We start from the raw sequence: 19853 nt of genomic DNA on the forward strand, positions 1-19853 counted from the left end.
TCTTCACTCTCTATATAAGAGAGGCCCAATTGTATGGATGACAACAACATCCACCCTTCAGACATTCAAGCAATATAATTATTCCTTGTTCTCTGCTATCTCAGTCTCCTTTCTGTTCCTTAGCACATTTCTAAATATAATAAATCTAGGATTTCTTACAATTCTAGGTCAGTGATAGGGTCAGATCCTGTGGGGTCGTGTCAATCTCACTAACACACGGAGATGTCACCGGGAACAACTCTTCGATTACCACATTTGCTTTCGCCTTTGTATCACCCTCTGAATCTGACTCGGACTCCTTCCTTTGTTTTTCTGATCCGCCTTCTTCTTTCTGCAATCCTTCGCAAAATGTCATGGCGTGTCATAATAGAAGCATTTCTTCTTCTGCTTCCTCTTGGAAGTGTCCTCGTCATCAGAGTCGTCTTTCTGGGACTTGCCACTGTTAGGCTTGCCCTTTCCTTGCCAGCATAGTCCTTCACCAACAACGCCTTGTCGTCTTTGTCGTTGTTGTAGAGCTTCTCCCTAGCTTCTTCCTGTAGCAGTAATGGACCCAACTCCTCAAAAGTCAAAGGTTTGGTCCTCTATTCTACTATCACAATCGTAACAAAGTTTTTGAAGCTCCGAGTGTTGGAAAGGTCACCTCCCCATCTGTAAGCCCCCAAATGAGGAGTGCATGGGGGAGGGAGACCTAGGGCAGGATGTGCCCAAAGAGAGATTACCTGGATGTGTGGATCTGGGACAAATCTGGAGCATTCATGGTTGGCGGGGTGTCCTAGGTAAAAGGCGCGATGACGTCAGCAATTGTACGAAACTGTACCGCGCTGGAGAAGAGCCTGGCAGAGGACAGAACCAGCAGGACAGAAAGGCGCTGACATGGCAGGGGAAGGAGCAGCACATGGCAGCCCATATGGAGGGCTGGTTGGGCTGGGCAAAGCCAGCCAACCAGGCCCTATCTAGGGCTGGCCAAGGGCTCATCCCTTGCATGGAAGTGTGGGCCAAAGGCCCTAGAAAAGAGAGCCCCAAAGGGGCGTTTATATACAGAGTACAGTTCAAAAAAATAAAAGAACGTACCCTTGCGTTGACTCTGTCCTAGAGCTGAGCCAAGTTCTCGGCCTCCTGCTGCTCTAGGATACCTAAGCTCTCATCAAGGGGATATGGCCGTTTCACACCCACCAGAATGAAGTCTGCTAAGTCATAGGATTTGAGAGTCGTAGTGACTAGCTTTAGTGGCTCCTTGTGATGCTCTAGAGCTATAGCTCGAGCTCTTGTTCTAGGGTCGTGTCCATGTAATAGGCAGCAACAAGCTTTGTACAGATGAGCTGCCTTTAGATTTCCTTTCAGAGTCTTGTAATTGATTGTCCTCGATACAGGTTTCATGGTTTAGATTATCTATGCATAGCATAAGGCAAAGACGAACAATTCTTTGTATTTCTCAATTCTCAAAGCATAAAGCAAATTCTCCCTTGATTGGGGGAGGGGGCCCTCAATGGGTACAGGAACCCAATCGGTTGTCGACTCTACTCTGTCTCTACCCTCATCTCCTTTCTCTATGGTGGATTACGCTAATTCCTCGCTAAGGGTTTAAAGAAGGTCTTGCTGTGAATTACACAATCAGATTACCATTGCATGTTACAATGGTATCAGAGCTTCGGTCTATATCCAACTTGACTACCGCAAGTGTATGGTTGTGTTGAGATCCGAAAAGGACACACAATCAAGCACCATGGAAGGGTCAGGAAAAGGATTCAACCTTGAAGACTTTGAAGAAGAGAAAGACTACCAACAAGATCCGCCAAGTGCTCAAGAAATGATGGCAAACGTCCTAGAGCAGAATCGAGTCCTCCTACAGCAACTCGAAGAACAATCATCCCAGCTAGAAGTAAGCAGAAGACAGCTGGACCAAAACAACGTCTAGAGGAAAAAGGAGCAGAAAAGCCGCTAGAAGAAAGAGGAACCACAGATTTCGAAAAACTGCTCTTGTTGATGCGTGAAGAATGCAAAAATGAGGAGGCACTGCGACGCGCACAACTCGCCTAGGCAAAGAGGCAACAAAAGCTAGACCAAGAGGCCATGCTTCTCCAACACAAACACATGTTAGCCGCTATGCACACAAGTTTGAGCGCAACAGCCGTCACCGCCACAACTTCATCATAGACAAAGATAACACCACTCAAGCGGTCCACTCCAAATTTTGTTAAGCATGATGGTAAGTGTGACCATTCAACAATTTTGCAATTTATTCATCAGTTTGTGGCTCATTTTCTGTTAGCGTGGATTCAAGATGAGCAAGATAAAGTCCACCTCGCAGCCCCTCATCTTATGGGTGAGGTGGTGACCTGGTGGCAACATTGGGCTAGTAAGCATACTGACCCAACAACGCTTAAGACGAATATCGTTTGGGCAACGTTTGTGGCCGACCTCAAAGCCCATTTTCTCCCACCCCAATATATGCTTAAGCTAGAGGATGAGTTCTCTTGTCTCTCCCAAAATGGTTTGCTTGTATTGACATACAGACAAGGTCATCATGCTGGTGTTGGGTTGCGGGAATTATATTGCATGCAAAGATTAATACGTAAATCTCTGGCTAGCACAGTCGAAATGTATTATCACCACAATAATCTGCGACTAAGGCCTTCACAATATTGCAAAGCGAAAGACAATGAAAACTTCCTGACCCCTATATTAACCGTCAACAAATTGACAGACTCATGGACTGACTTGACGACCAAGCCTCATCGCTACTGTGCTTGTTGGCTGTACATCTAATCTAATGATCAATTACAAAAGAAACTAAGGACCCTATAGACTCTACTAATAGCTACTAGAGCTCACGAGGCGATTGACTCAATACACACAGGCTCAAGGCCTTCAACAAAAGGAAGGAGCTCTTCCAAAGTCATCGCTTATATCGTCGTCCACGATCACCGCCATGCATCCTCTTGGAGACAAGAACCGCCACAAGTGTCCCTTGGAGAAGTGTCTAGTCGTGTGCATGTGGAGGCAGCAACTCATGCCCAACTCCACGTGTCCTCCTTGTAGTCAAACCACCTCACAAATACTTTCACGAGCCAATCAGCAACATGGACCACTCGCCATCTAGTATCCAAAAGACCAAACCACACGAGGATGTAATCTAGGCTACAACTCCAACAGTTGGCGCAGAAGTTGGGCGTGACAGAGAGCGCCAACATGAAGCAATTCATTCGAGGATTGGACACGAACATCCGTTACACCATTCTGAACTTCGACCTGCCGGATTACAAGCGGGCCCTGACTCTCGCACAGAATCAGGAGATGATGCTAAACGGGGGAAAGCCCAAGCAGGTCCAGAAAGATTCCAAAGCCCCGCAGCAATCAAACAAGACAACGGGTAAGAAGAAGAAGAAGGGCAACCAATCCCAAAAGAAAAGACGGCCAAGCTTCTGGTCAAAAGAAGTCCAAGCCAAAGATGACTCCAGAAGAGAAGGCTAAAACAGGTATTACGAGAGGCTACCGACAAGCAAAAGCGGTACCACCAAGAACATTGTTGCTTTCATTGCCACCACATCGCTGGGCATGGCAAGAAGGATTGTTCGAATTGGCTTGCCGAGAAGGCTGCGAAAGCGCCTACTTCGTTCGCCACCAATGTATTGGCTCTTCTAGCCCCGCCTCCATCCTCAGCTACGAATGCCGTCTTCTCGGCTTTGAACACCGTTCCCACAGTGGTCTTTCAAAGTAAGAAGGAAGGCGATTCCTTAGATCAAAAGAAGGCGCTTATTTGAGCTAACAGGCATCAGTTTATTGTCATGTTCGATATGGGGAGTTTGAAAGATGCCACCTCCCCTCAACTTGCCAAGACAGTGGGGTGCACCTTGGTGCCTCACAAGCTTGCAGTGGACAAGTTCACACTCAGCTTGCACAGACACATCACGCATAAGGCTATCCATTTCACTTTTTCAGTTCAGAAGATATGTTCACACGGGATTTTATCCTAACTCCTTTGATGGGATGCGACATGATCCTCGAGATTCAGTGGTTCCGTGAGCATGTATCGACGCCTGATTGGTGGCAAGACACCTTCACGAGTGTGGAAGGTTTACCTGAGCCCGCCATGATACGCGATGATTAGAGCATACCAAGGATTCCGTTAGTCTCTCATATTCAAGCAGGTCGCGCCACCCGCAAGGGTGCCATGTGTGCACTTGCCTACGTCCAGTGCCAACTCACTACAGTTCAAGCCAGCTCCTCAAGTGGGGCAAGCAATGGTGGATCTACTCCAACAGTTCCAAGACATCATGCTCTGGATGATCTGCCACCCCAGCTTCCTCCCAACCGACCGGAAGACCATCACATTGATCTACTTCTAGACTCGACACCTCCAAGTAAGTTTCCATATCCACTTTCCAAGTCTATGGAGGGGGAGTTAGAGCAGCAATTGTCTCAATTACTGCACACAGGGTTTATTAGACCACCTTCTTCGCCTTTTGCTGGACCCATTCTATTTGTGGCAAAGAAGGATAAGTCCGCACGACTATGTGTCGAATACAGAGCACTCAACAAGCTTACAGTAAGCAACAAGTTTCTTATGCCCCGCATCAAGTACATCTTGGAATGACTCAATCGTGCAAATTTTTTCTCAAAGATTGACCTCAAAAGTGGCTACCATCAAGTCCGTATTTTTAAAGCTGACATACCAAAGACAGCTTTCCGAACAGAGTGAGCTCATTGCGAATTCGTCGTCATGCCCTTTGGTCTGAAGAATGCACCACCAACATTCAACAAGATGATGTCACAGGTATTTGCAGAGTATATTGGGAAGTGCATGTTCATCTTTCTCGATGATATCCTTATCTTTTCCGCTATAGCCGAGTAGCATATTAAAGATGTGCGATGTGCCCTACAATTATTACGTGATAACCAGCTATACCTCAATGCAAAGAAAAGTGAATTTGCTTTGCTGGAAATTCAGTATTTGAGCTACATCATTATTGCTCAAGGGATTCGATTGGACCCAAAGAAAATTCAAGCTATCACAAGTTGGGCAGTCCCCACGATGGCTCACAAGATCCGATCCTTTGTGGGTTTGTGTCAAGCATACAGCTCACACATGGATGGTTTCTTGACACACGCAACCCCTCTAATAGACTTACTCAAGGGGGTAAAGACACGTAGACAAAAAATTCAAGTCACAGGCAAAGCTTTGCAGGCCTTCCATGACTTGCAACGGGTAGCCACGATAGCACCAATTATGAAGATCACCTCTTGGGATGATCCCATTTCTCGTAATCACGGACGCTAGTAATGTCGCCATCAGGATAGTTTTACAAGAAGAGGATAGGCCCGTGGCATATTACCACAGAAAGCTTAACGATGCCGAAAAGAACTATTCAGTTTATGATAGAGAGCTCATCGGTGTCATCCAAGCATTAAAACATTGGAAGCCTTTCCTATACGGACAGACTTTCACGGTCAAGACAAATCACCAAGCCCTTAAGTAGCTTCAGACAATGCCTAGTGCACAATGGAGCGATCAGCAAAAACGGTGGAGCTAGATATTCCAGCAGTTAGGGGGAATGATCGAGTACATTCCCGGCAAAAACAACCCCGTTGCAAACACTCTCAGTCGGAAAGGTTCCATCCAGACCATACAGCAGGCCACTCTACTCGAAATCAAAGGAAAGGATCTTGATAGCATGAAGGCACAGTACGCGGAGTCAACAAAGTTTGACACGTAATTCCACTTACCCACGACGCTTGCTCCAGGCTATTATTGGCTTTTCCATAAGAAAAGATTATGTGAACTCAAAGACAAACGGTAGTTGTTTCTTCACGATGCCCATGACGCCCTTACTGGTGGTCATAGAGGTATCAACGGGACTTTGGAGAAGTTAGAGCTCTATTTCTATTGGCCAAAGATGCAGAAGGACGTATACGGCTATGTTTAGAATTGTCAGATATGCTAAAAGGTCAAGGCTTCCCACCAGAAAGCGGCAGGCTTACTTATGCCATTGCCAATCCCTAATGGTCCTTTTCAAGACATAGGTATGGATTTGTTTGTCGCTTTAGTAAATATTGTATGCTTATTCCCTGCAAACAAACGGCCAGCGCTGAAGATGTAGCTCGTTTGTTTATCAAGTATTGGTATCCCATTGGAGGGTTACCAAAGACCATCACATCCGAAAAGGACTCCAAGTTTACGTCTAACTTTTGACAAGCCTTGTTTGATAATTTTGGTACTAAGCTGCAGATGTCCAGCGCTTTCCATCCGCAATCGAACAACGAGACGGTAAAGTATAATGGCATGGCGTTTGATATTTGAAATGGTATTGTCATGATGCTCATACAAATTACTCCAAGAAACCCTATCAGGCTATCAAAGAAGGATAGGCTATAAAACACAAAACTTATCAAGCAACGTTTGGACAGCGGTTTACATCACTCCTCGCCCGGATGGTGTCTCCATCTCTTGAAGCCAACAAAACCACCGAATCAATGGCAGAGATTACAGAGCCTGTGAAAAGCCTGCATCGCCAAAGCTCAACCATCGTATACGCGCCAAGCTAACAAATCCAGACGAGATGTCCAGTATAAAGAGAGTCAATGGATATATTTACGCATTATCGAGCAAAGATTGAAGCAGGTGGGCATGCGATGCCCTAAGCTGTCCTTCACGAGCTTCAGACCATTCCCGATTATTCAAAAGATCAACGATGTCTCAATGAAGTTACACCTTCCAGACAATTGGACTATGCACAATGTGTTTCACGTAACTTGGTTGAAGCCATATTTTGGACCTCCTCTTTCAAAGATTTCCAACGAGCAACAACTTGAAGTTCTTGATGAAGCCGAAGTTTTGCAACCAGAACAGATCCTTTCTTCATAAATTCAAGCATGGGTCAGGACGCAGGATCCAGGAGTTTTACACCAAGTTCTGTGATCGAGGTCTACATTGTACATACGAATGATACAGAATCCTCGGGATTCACGAACAGTCTTGTAAAACTGCACGTTTTCAACAAAAATAGTTATTCCCGTCTTATAATCTGGGATAACTTTGCATGTATCTAAGTTTGTAGAGTGCTTCCACTCGTCGACAATAGAGTGTAGCTAGCAATTCAGTTAACATTCTCTTCCTACAGGTCAGTGCTATTGCGGTGGTCTTCAATTGTAGATAGATTGAGCACGGCTTGGTCTTCCACAATTTTAAGAAACGACAAAGCCCGTTTGCCACGGGTCCGGCATTATGGTACGACCCTACACCTTATCACACAGTCAACCGCGTTAAGTATAGATGGCCATCGTAGCCCTATTTATTGCGTTTGCAGTCTACGCTGGTATGAGATCTAGTCAACCGGCTGTTGGACAAATTTGGTTGTACAATGCATTATCCTAGGGGTCTGGAGATCTTATGGGGAGCCAAAACACGGCCTAAAGCACTGTATTTCCTATGCGATGTAAAAAATGAGAGAGAGAGAGAGACCTGCGCTTTTTGTTCCCTTGTCCGACTTGATAAAAGCCGTAGAAGACGACGGCGGTGGAGACTAAGAAGACAGCGACACCGCCAGGACCTGAGTTAGGGATTTTGCGGGCGTAACGGACAGGGGGGAAGCCACCGGGGGGAGGGCCGTCCTGCAAGACGGGCATGTCTTTGACGCTGGTCATGCCCTTGCGCCGGCGGATGATAACCTCGGTCATGGCTGCAAAACGATAGAGCGATCTGCAGACCCTCTTCCTCTCTCTCTGTCTCTGTGTCTGTGTGTGTGTGTTTTTTGTTGTATTTCACCCAAAAAAGTGTGTTTTGTTCTTCTTCTTCTTCTCTTGTGTTTTGTTCAGGCTATAGTAAAGCCATTTGGTTATGACCATTACTTTATTCTTTGCTGAAATTTTTGATTGGTTGGATTTTTCGTTGCCCATCTGCTCGTCCTCTCTCCCACTCTCCCACTCTCCCACTGCCACGTGCTTCTTTGCGTCTCCACTCTGCTCGTGGTCTCTCTCCCTTGGAGCTTTTCTTCATTTCCTGAGCGGAGCTTGTCCGTGAGATTTCCGTCGATGGTGTCTTTTGTTTGCACTAGTCAACGTGACGTTCGCTACTTATTTCCTTTGGTACTGGCGAGTAGGATCTTTATCCTCTCACGAGGATGTCCATTTCACGAGCGATCGGGAACGAGTCAAAGTCTAAATCGAGCAACTGGGCAATGAAAAATGCCTATCTAAATTTGTTTCATGATAACTAATAAAATATTTCCATCCCATGCATTGCTAGAGCATGCACAAGCACATGGCGCGGGCTGCTTTGGCTAGAAACACATGCACTTCTTCTCCAAAGGGGGTTCTGAGAAATCACCAAAAGGTACCCATGTTTACAGTCATTTCTAATGTTTTTAGGTCTTCTGAGCTCATTTCTAATGCCAAAAATGCCAAAATATGCATAAATCAAAAGTTTTACTTTTATTGCAAGGGACTTACAGAGTATATGTGTATATATATTTACTTATTTATTTATTTATTTATTTATTCACTCATTTATTTATTCATTTATTTATTTTAAATCTCATATGCAATCCTTGATATCCCAACCATGGGATATATGAAGAAATTGATAGACAATTTTTTGTATGGCATAAAATTATAGCATGATAGACCACCATTACTAAAATACATATGCAATCAGCCTAACCTCTTTGACCATAATGCTTGAGGGTTAAAACTCATCTAGTCATACTCGAAAGAGTGCTACTTTGACCATCTCTTGCAATTTGGAAGACAAAGATTTAGCTGAGTAAATTTAAAGGTGACTTATTTGAGTACATTGTCAAGCAAGTGATGGTGGGAAAGCTTCCTAACAATTGGCTAGAAATGGATTTGGTATCATAGTAGATTGTGTTCAAGAACTATAATGTTTGATTAGAAGGAAGTTTGATAATCTATAGGATGCCTCTTATATCTACGTTAGATATAAGAAGACTCACAATTTGTAGGATGCCTCTTATGTCTACATTAGACATTGTAGTATCCACACAAGAATTGGCTAGTCAATATGGGGATACAATTTTTTGTTACTTCTTATGTACTCTTAGCTATCCTATGCCATAGTTGGTTGAGAAGAGAAGGCATGCTAGATAAATTTTAGCAAAAAGCCCAATAGCTACTACAAGATTATGAGAAAGTCCCTAGGGTATTATTGTTCCAGCCAATTGTGTGTTGCTTGATTAGCGTGAAAGTACATATTCCCTTTGGAGGCGAGAGACCTTCCCTTTATAAGGGAGCATTGTGCACCACCTAGGCATTCACAGTGGGATGTTCTTATCAAAGATCATTTTCATTGTGGAGTTGCATTATATGCATCAACTCTCTTGGATGCATTTCACCATTTCCTACATAGTGTATCAGAATGAATTTATGCATCGACTCTCTTGGATGCATTTTTCCATTTCCTACATATTGTTTTAAAACAAATTTGAGCTAAAGGGATCCATAATGTCACATAGCAATGTATAAGTGTTTTCAGAGGTTAGAATGTGTGATGTCAATTATGTTCCCCCTTGCTTGCTTGACATGGCTCGTTCCCCCTTGCTCGTTGTTTGGGATACCTCTCCTCTCATTGGGGTATTATGGAAGAGGTAGGTGCTGCTGGGTTCACGGGTGTCACTGCCGTTATTGAGAACAATTGACGGCCATCTTCCTCGTTCGATTCAACTTTGTAGGAACAATACCACCGTGATGAGCGCGCTTTAAATAGGTTATCGCGAAAGACTTCGTTGCTGCTGTTGGGTTTGGTGTGTTTGGTCGCACCAGTGCTCTTTGGATCATGTGTGTTTAGGTGCTGGATAGCATTGGACGAAACCATTGGAGTTATTAAAGATCTGTTACCTTCCCTTCTGGCATGATTTGTTGAGGTTCATGGCCCAATCTGCAAAGGTATGGCTTCATCGTCCATCTATGGCTTGCCTATATAAACTATGGAGAAGTATGGGTTTACATCACTGATCATAGTTGCTCTATATACCCTTGTACGTTTCCTCTACTTCCTCTGCTATCGGTATGGCCTCTCTTGTTAAATTCTCTGTTGATTCGATGGAGACTAGTAGTTGAAACTTTGAACGTGGTATGATTTGACCACCTTACAGACTTTTACCCTTTACTTCCTTATTTCATTTGTTGGACTCTTCTTCTTTATGGTATGCACTTCTATTCACAAAAGGTAGAAATTGTGGAGCTCTCCGAACTGGAGAAGTTTGCCAATCCTCTCCATGTCGCATCGGTTGACGAGAAGCTTTCACATGAAATCACCACTATGATGTGTATCCTTCCTACTCCATTACATGTTATTTCTTCATTTAGCTGTAGCTTGATTTGAATACTATCCTCCGCATGTGCAAGTAAACAGAGTCATGCTTGAAATTTTCAGCACAATTTTCTCTAGACCAAAAGAAGGTATTTGTTCGTTAGTCATAGCAATCAATGGAAGATATTGACTTACAGGATCCCTGCCCCATGATATGCGAAAAATGTATTGAGGATAGCACTATTCTAGACTGTGAATCAAGTAAGGAAGCATTTCCTTTTTGTACCCCTTCTTCCTGTGTATATTTTGCACATTAACCCATAGGATCATATGCAAACGGCCCACCCCCTGTCCTTAACAAACTTTCTGTGATTCCTTTGTCGTATGGTATGTAGAGTGCCACGCCCTTTCCTTAACAATCCTTCTCCGATTCCTCTGTCCTGTGGTGAAGAAATATTGAATGACCAAGCTAATACTTTTGGCTAGAAGCCTCTTATTAGCAGTTTGTCCTCAATGAAATGATTGCATCTAGATTTTCAATTTCATATCATTTTCTGTACTTCTATTTCCTCCTTTGAATGGTTATTTTGAGCATTTGATTGTCACGTTATTAGTATTTGTTCGAACATGCTCTCCAATTGGCATTCGCAATACAATGTTCAATAATTTTGTCACCACCTCCAAGTATCTGAAATAGGGAAGCCTCTTGAAGCAATCTCCAATAGGTAAAAGCGCAAAGACAAGTTTGAAGAAAGCATTCCATGCGGCTGTGAAATATGCTTACAAAAGAAGGTATACTCTCTGTGTTTAAGATGTTTGAAATTTTACTTTATTTGACATGATAAAGTTGATGTGCTGTACCATTTTCCACACTTTTCCCTAATCACTATTCCAATATGCAAGCTACTTTTTTAAGAATCGACGACTTAGCGCATACTGCACAAGTTATGTTGGCTGTTGTTATAGTTTATACATCTAAACATATTGTAATTTATGGATGCTTCCGTGAAATAGTCTTTGTATTAGTCGAATTTTAAATCACCTATTGCTGATTTTGGAGATTATAATAGTTTGGGTCCTATATTTTGAGTGGAGCACAAATCCCTGGACTTTATTTTGTCTTTACTACAATTACAGCTTTGATTGAATCAATTCTATTGCAATGTCACTATTATAATTTTATTTGTGACGGCTGTTCAATATTGTGTGACTTTGAATGGAGAAATATGATACACTTTGTGTTCTATCACACATAGTTTTGGACTGACTGCATTCGATTTGTCAATGTTCAGCAAGCAAGCATTCTTCTTTGAAGAAGCAATTTGAAGATGATGCCACCTCTTCTTCACCTCCAAAAGATAGGCACACTAGTGCACCTCCTCTGGAAAGTGGTGTCTTTAATGTTCGTGCCATAGTTCTACTTGGATAAAATTTCGTCGGCGGGGGGAACACAATTCCAATACTAGGTATCAATGTATTGTCTGAGTTTGTAAACCACCGCTTTGCATTTGAGGGGTAACTGTTGGCCAATTTCGGCACATATAAGGCTAGGAATCCTACGTATCCCATCTGTATTCGTGCAAATTTCATCGATAGAACCAACTCTGGTACAATAACCCTTGTTCTCCCCCACTCATTTGTTGAACAATACATGAATTATCTTGAGATTCAGCCCTTTTATTGTATTAAGGGTGCTATTGTAGTTGAGAGAGGTACTGGCGAGGGTGGCACAACAAACTGTTCACTGCATGTAAACGCTTCATTGCAGTTATTCATGGTGAGCTTTGACGGACCCATTACTTTCCTACGTGAGACTACCATTAGGAAAAAAGGGAGTTCATTTTGGGGCCTTTTGGCCAAAATGAAAAGTAGCTCTCAAACAATGGCCATAGGGCTAAGGTAATGTGGGTAGATTATAAAAAATTTGAATTGTGTCTAGATTGTCAGAGCAAGAAAGAATATTTTATTCATGTACAACTATCAATAACAAATAAAAAATGTGGTCGAGCTACAACTATTGACAGATTCTACTATTTGATAGTGTCTCATTCAAAATACATCACCAACTGAAATGTGCTTTCCCTCCCAAACTACTCTCTGCTCCCAAAGTACTGTGTGTGTGTGTCTCTCTCTCTCTCTCTCTCTCCTGGTTGCTTCCTCGTATGCATTCCTTCAACCTGTAGATTGGGTTGCCTTCTGTGAGTTTTGGGTGGCGATGGCAAACCAATAACTTAAAGTACCTCTAGGAGCATGGTACAACAGCAAGCTCTTTGCTTTGTCAATCTCTCTCTTTGAATTTTCAAAAGTTTTAGATGAACCAATCTATGCTTATGCAAAATGGTGTGTTTATCAACATGTTGCAAACTAGAATGTAACTTTTGCAAGTTTTTCCTGCGTACGGCAAACCATTTATAGGACCTTGCTCTTTGAGAAGCTTTCTTTATCAAAATATCGAGGAGCAAGGTACACCAGCGATCTCTTTGCTTTTTCAATCTCTCTTTTTGAGAATTTAAAAGGGAAAGTGTTAAGTTGGAAAATATTCTTTCAATTTTTGGTGAACAAGAGTGTATTTAATAAAGGTGCTGTAGACTAGAATATAACTTTTGAAAGTTTTTCATTGGGACGGCAACACAATAGTTGGTCTTGATTTTACAGGTTGCTTTGTTGATCATAATATTGAAGCGCAAGGTACGAGAACGATGTCGTTGCTTTGTAAATCTCTCTCTTTGATAATATTCTTAAAGTTTTGAATAAGAAGATCGTGCTTATGCAAGACTAGAATATAATGTGTGCTCTTTGATATGTCCATTGAATTCTAGTCTCAATGGCATGCATCAATATTCAGAACCATTCTTGTGCCAAACGTCATGTTGATGAGACTGTCGAGGATGAAGCTATAGACATGAGCTGGCAAAGACCAACTATATCAAAAGGAAGTTGGGTGCTCATGCAACCAAACAGAAGGAAGAAGCCATGTTCAAGTAATCTCTTTTTGGCATCTTGGAAGGGTAGGGTGAAAGATTTTAGACCCAAGGAGGAGATGAAATCAATAAAGGAAATGTTGGTTCAATACATGCATAGAGAGCTTGTGTTGCAAGAGAATTATCCAAGTTATCTTCCACAACATAGACCAAATTGTACGTGACTTCATTGTCTTTGAGTTTATTGATATACCAGGGCTTAGAATGCCCAAATTTCCTTTGCCCAATTGAAAGGTTATTTAGTTCTGACATAAACTTCAAATATAATTCCATCTGCTCACCCAACATGCAGGGAATAAAATTTCATTGAAGCAAACACTATGTTTTTTGCATTAGTATGAGGAAAATAAACACATGTATGTGCAAAAAATTAGTCTAATCAAATCAACCTAATCAAACTACTAGAAATCAACTTAATCAACCTAGTAGAAATCAAAACAATTTCATTATTACTAAACAAAATAATTTCAACCATCGAGCTAATTTATGACAAACACATAACTCATGTCTAACGTGTATCAGCTCAGTGTTCTGACCACTGGGATGGTTTAGGATAATAATACTACTAATTAAACTATTCACACTTGTAATTAAACCAGGCTGGTTTAGGACAATCACACTGCTAATTAAACTAATCAAGCTACTAGAAAACAAAATAGTTAAATAACTAAACAGCAATCACTTTAATCAATTGAATTAGCCCTGAAATTAAACTAAGCTAATTTAATTATTAGTAAAACAAAGTAGTTTATCTACTAGGAAACATAGCAATTTCAACCACCTGTTTGGTCATCAATGATTTCAAGAACATGTGTCATGCATGTAGAACATGCATGTAGGAGTTGCATGTAGAAACTGCAAGTAAGAATCGTACTATGTAGAACTTGCATGTAGAACATGCATGTAGAACATGCATGTAGGAGTTGCATGTAGGACTTGCATGTAGAACATGCATGTTGAGGATTCCTAGGAGAGGTTATTCCTAGCCTTGTGCAAGTATAAGCGGAGCTTTGCTGCTACTCTCCACATACATTCTGTGCTACTTAAGTCCATGTTGCCATAGAGACAACAATCCTATTAGGCCCACAATAATGCAACCTACTCCAACATCCCAGATAGAGCTATCGGATGAGGCAATGCATATCCTATTGGACGCACTAGGAAGGGGGGCCGCTCCACCCTTGATTGTACCCGTATTTCATGTAGGGAACACTCCCTCTAGGAGTCGACCCATAGCCATTGCCAAGCTGATAACTAATTTCCTCGAAGAAGGAGATCCGGTCTCCCAAAGCATTTGGTGCTCTTGGAGATCTTGAAATGGTTAGGACCCTCAGCCCTGATGAGAAAGTCAACTGGGAGACATTGCAAAAAGCATTCATCGTAGGGTTTGCTCCCAGTGGCCACAAGTGGAGCCCGATTAAGCAGTTATATGAGGTGAAATAGAATGAGAATGAGTCCCTTTTTCCTCAATTTCCACTATGAACCACATGAGAGAATGAGCGACAAGTGATTGTTGCTACACTTCCCCATCGGATTGGTGGATTCAAAGCTACATGACCATTTAATGGTTATGAACCCAACTTATTTCAATCTTTGTAGCAAGGTAGCCATCCATATAAGCAACAACATGATGGAGAAGGACACCAAGGATAAATCTACAACCTTGTCCAAAGTATTACATGCAGTAAGGTTTTCCAGCACGGAGCTTACCAAGGAGGATAAGGGGTCTAATGGGTTAGATGTGGGAGAGTTGGCCTCTAATCTACTGAATTAGTTAGGTCAACAGTGGAGAGTAGGAACATCCAAGGAAGCATGGAGTAACCCATGCCTATTACCTAGAAAAGATAATGTTTGGTGTAGGGTATGCAACGACAGTCATCCCTCAAATGAGTGCCCTCACCTCATGGCAAGGCTAGCACTCTATTGTGTGCACTTCATTAGATAGAAGATCCACAAGACCTCCCAGTGCCTGGTTTCCAAATGTGCCCCCCCAATCAATCTACCAACCAAGGCCCCAATTGGTTGAAGTAAACCCACCTAGCCCGATGAATGCACAAGGAGCCTCTCTTTCCAATCAAGAACAATATAGGGCACATCATGCTCCATTACTGCCACTCATACTAGGTCCATAACCACCCCCACCTTGATAGCAAAAGTGAGAGAGGGAGAGAGAGGAGTGCACACAAGATAGACTAAGTATACACTAAGCTGTATTCCATGAATACTGAGAATATATACCCCTTAGAGCTAGGTTTAGGGTTTGTCTCATAACCCTTATGGTGTAATTTATACATCATTCTCAACATCCCCTCTTAAATTGCATTACATAGGGGTGCTTTACAAAACACACTTTTTGGATTTTCTAAATGTTGCATGATGGCAATAGAAATAAAGATTAAAAAAGATGCACAAGAGTGCAAAAAGAGCATAGTAGAAAAAGTATGTACGAGGTGTACAACTTAACCTTCTCTTCCCCCTCTTAAGTTGCAATTGTTGATCTTGCTCATTAGCTTCTTTGGTGGATCAGCACTACCTACCACGTTGTCATTGAATGGTTATTCTTGGGAACAAAGCATGTAGGTTCTTGTGTGGCTGCACCCTTTGTGGAGGCAAGTTCTTGTGGTATCGCGGCTTTCGGCTTGGTGGTGGAAGTAGGGCCAGTCGTCATTGACAATATAGGCGGGTCCCTTGGTATGGTGACTTCTACTGATTATGGCATAGGCTTGTAGGGAGGTTCTTGTGTAACTTCCCCACTTTTAGGGTTCGATTCTTGTGTGGCTCCCTCAAGGCCTTGCTGACTTTCTCCTTTAGTAGTACTACACATAGTATCATGGTACTTGCTGGGCTTTGATTGGCTTTCCTTATACTAGAATCAAGAGTAGGTCCTTGGGGGACTACCTCAGGAGTTGGCGCAGGTTCTTGTGTTACTACCTCATGAATCTAAGCATCATCATCTCCAAGAGATTCCTTGTGATCCAACGTGGGTGTCATCTATACTTTTCCTTGGTGATTGTCTCTATTAGTGTGGCGATTGATGTCATCAGACGTTGCTCTTTGATGGTTGGGAATGGGATGAGGAGGGGTGGGAAACCTTCCCACGTTTGTGGGAATCCAAGATTGTTTCCCTCCTTCATAGTAGTGTTGTGCACGGAGGACGTCCTTGTGCACCCATTGTTCATGTGACATCCGAGTACTACCCATGGAAATGGACTTGGGCAGGAGAGATGAAAGAGTTGTTGGCAAAACGAAGGGTCACCCTTATTGTGAATAGGGTAATGGCCTTGAGCAAAGTGGGAGTCTTTCTTGGGACTATGAATGGGGGGTCAAGATGTCTCCAAAGCTTCATTTCCACTTCTTTCCCCCTTGAAGGTGGTTGCACTATTGTTGAGGAAGCGGTTTCTTGTTTACAGAGCGAGAACATTGAGGTACATTCGTTGGACGTGAGAGTGTCATTGCATGCTCTCCAGTAGATTTGGCAATTGACTGCATAGCACCATGTCTCCCAAAGTATCATTTGTTCATCTGATGCTTCTGTGGGAAGAACATCAAATTGAGTATCTACCACATGGGGAGCAACGGTTAGTTTCAAATCCACATAGCCCAATGTATTTAAAATTTGGTCATTAATGACCCAAACTGAAGCAACATTGAGGTTTAGTAGTACATTCACGCACTTCCCATACTTTGCAAGAAATAAAATTATGACTTTTTATGGGATCTACCATTGCCTTCACACTTGTGTTACTGCTGGAACCCTACAAATAGATTCTCAACCTAGTTAGATCTCTACTATTAATTCGTCAGTCGGGCCTGTTCTACTGTAGCCTTAAATATAGTCATTTGTTTCCTTTTCCTAATCTTATTATTACATATCTCGGCCTCTTTGATGGCCTGGAGTTTCATCCTTGCCACCTTGGCTTTGAGTTCTTCCTCTCAATGTATGGCCTGGAGGGTTTGTAGAGTGAGGGAAACATATTATATTTTTAGCTTGCTACCATTCAGGTAGCTGTCCAGCTTAACTCCGTCTAGGGTGGCTATTCTACATGCACATTGTGCATAATCTCCACTACGTGGTAGAGAACCATGCCCCTATATTTAAGTTTGCACTTGGTGTTGAAGACACTATAGAGGTGTGCCAGGTCCCCTTCCTCTAGTTTCTTGTCCTTGAGATTGCGGTCAAACCATTTTTTGCACCTTGCCTTCTCCACGTGAAGGCAATATGCTATGTGCAACCTTCTCTCATCTAGCCCTTCAAGATTGGTTAGGCACTCAGCTAAAGCATTTACGATGAGCCTTTCCTTAACTATGATGCATAGGCTAGGCACTATGTACTCCATCGACATAACTGGCTCTACCCTGAAGGCTAAGTTGAAGGGAGTGCAATTGGTTGCAACTTTATATGATGTTTGATAGGCCCACAATGCTGCAACAACGAGTTTGTGCTCCCAATTATGATCAGCTTTGATGGTACAAGTTATGATCATGCAGCATGTTTTGTTTGAGATTTCAGCTAGGCCGTTTGCTCTAGTGTAATACGGTAAAGATTTCCTATGTATGATTACTTTTGCCTAGATCTCCAACTTGCCAGCTTATCTCTAGACCACCCCTCTGACCTTCAAACTCTTGTTGCCCATCCAATTCTTCTAAAATTATAGGCATGGTGCAGAGTAATCACTGAGACCATTCCATAGGACGATGATGTGATGCAGTTAGACAAGCTCAAAGAAATGTGCCCATGTATCTGCACTCGAGAAAGTATGCAAGATGACCTCAACTGAATGCAGACCTATAGCCACATTTTAGTGGTCCAAGGTCAAAAGCATTTAGCTGCATATCTATCCATGAGCCACCCCCTAGGTATCATTATTTTGTTCAACAGTGTGCTAGAAGCTCTCCAAGACTCACAAGGATCCCTGGTTAGCAATTTTGATGCCATCCATGTAGCATATCCTGAGGTTCTCACCAAGAAGGATGGGTAGCAATCCATCTTAGTCTTCAACACCACTGCCCCATCTATAGATATTCCTAACTCCAATCTCACAAACCCCACAAATCCCACACACCCTCCTCAGCCACCCATTAATCTCGTCCTACCTCCTCTTCCTTGCACAAATAAGCCTAGGCACTCCTCCCACACCTCTAACACTAGCACTGCACAACACGAGACCTTCAATCCATGTCATCCAATGCTATTGTCGACCTCCCAGATGAAGCCCTCAATATCTTGCTACGGCCGACAAATCTAGTTGATATGCTGATAGACTTTTCGATGATAGGGCATGCAAAGTAGGAACCCATGCCAAATGTTGATGATGTTTCTCTAGCCCCCCAAAGGATGTACAATGGAAGCTTGACCTGTAGTCCTTCCAAAAGCTTCTAGACAGCATGCTAATGCATCATTGGAAGGCACACCTTGAAGGCTCTTGCCTACACTTGTACAAAATAGTGGAAGTTCACCCCCTCACCACTTTCATCACCTAATCATTCAATGATTCGAGGCAGGCCAACCCCAAACGCACATGTGGTGGCTATACCCTAGCCCCTAGCACACCATTCCCCCTCAATGATATAGACATAGGTTTCGAACCCCGCTTGTGCATCCCATTTTTTATGAAGGAACAATTTTGGCACTATTATTGTAGTGCACCCCCTGAGTAGTGAATCCATTAGCTTAGGAGTGGGGGCTCTGACGGCATCCCCACAACACGTGTGTTACTACAAGATTAGACAATGAAGGATACACATTATGTGGTCAAACTATTATACTCCAAGTCAAACAATCCACCAACCATGCTGGTTCTATTTTAGTGTGGGTTACAGTATATCCTAAACCAAGGAAAATGTATTTCTTGCAACCATTGCATTGGTTCTTGGAAATATTTTAATGATGCTTGTAGTTAGTCCTAAAACCAAGGACAATGTATTTCCTTGTGCACCGATTGCTTATGCAATAGCTACAACAACTAGCAATGACCACTACCAGAGTAATGATGACTATGGCAATAGTATTATTTATATATTAAAGTTGAAACTTAAAAGAGATTACACCCTACAAGTATGACAACTCAGCCATTGCTGAGAGCAATAGTTAAACAAAGATATTACATCCAAAGATAATTTATAACAACTTAGCAATTGTTGAGAGCCTTGTTGAGCAAAAATTGAACAAAAGATATTACATCTACATCCAAAGACTATTTATAAAAACTAACAACTCAGCAATTGTTGAGAGAATCATGGAGCAAAAATTGAACAAAAGATATTATGTTTATAAAAACTCAGCAATTTCTGAGAGCCTTAGAGCCCAAAAGATTACATCTAGCGAGGATAACCACTCAGCCATTGCTGAGTGGTTATATGAGCCTCATTGAGCAAAAGTTGCAAAGAGAAACTTAGTAATGCTGATTGCTGATAGACCACAATACATTATCGTATTCATAGAGGCCATCCCAGCTTGCTACATATGATTTTTTGGGGAGCCAATGGAGGAGACGATGGAGAGGCTAAAGACCATGCACAAATGCAAGACTTAGAATCTAGCCCCCCTAACAACATAAGAAAACTTTGCTATTAAAATCCTTAGGCCTTCATCAATGTCTCCAAGGTAT

The 19853-nt window shown here is 42.4% G+C and overlaps 1 protein-coding gene across 2 annotated transcripts in view; it reads right to left on the reverse strand.

Moving 5' to 3' along the window:
- LOC147904880 (NADH dehydrogenase [ubiquinone] 1 alpha subcomplex subunit 13-B-like) overlaps positions 1 to 7830 on the reverse strand; it is a 46008-nt gene extending 38178 nt beyond the window's left edge. For both annotated transcript variants that reach the window (XM_087396024.1, XM_087396030.1), the window contains exon 1: positions 7460 to 7830. In XM_087396024.1, the coding sequence (XP_087252150.1) occupies positions 7460 to 7674 (215 nt within the window). In that variant the 5' untranslated portion in view covers positions 7675 to 7830. The remainder of the gene's footprint in view (positions 1 to 7459) is intronic.
- Between the last annotated feature and the right edge of the window lie 12023 nt (positions 7831 to 19853).

Source organism: Dipteris shenzhenensis, chromosome 2 (genome assembly GCF_047967505.1).
Source record: "Dipteris shenzhenensis isolate YYH24624 ecotype China chromosome 2, Dip_SZ_1.0, whole genome shotgun sequence".
NCBI lineage: Eukaryota > Viridiplantae > Streptophyta > Polypodiopsida > Gleicheniales > Dipteridaceae > Dipteris > Dipteris shenzhenensis.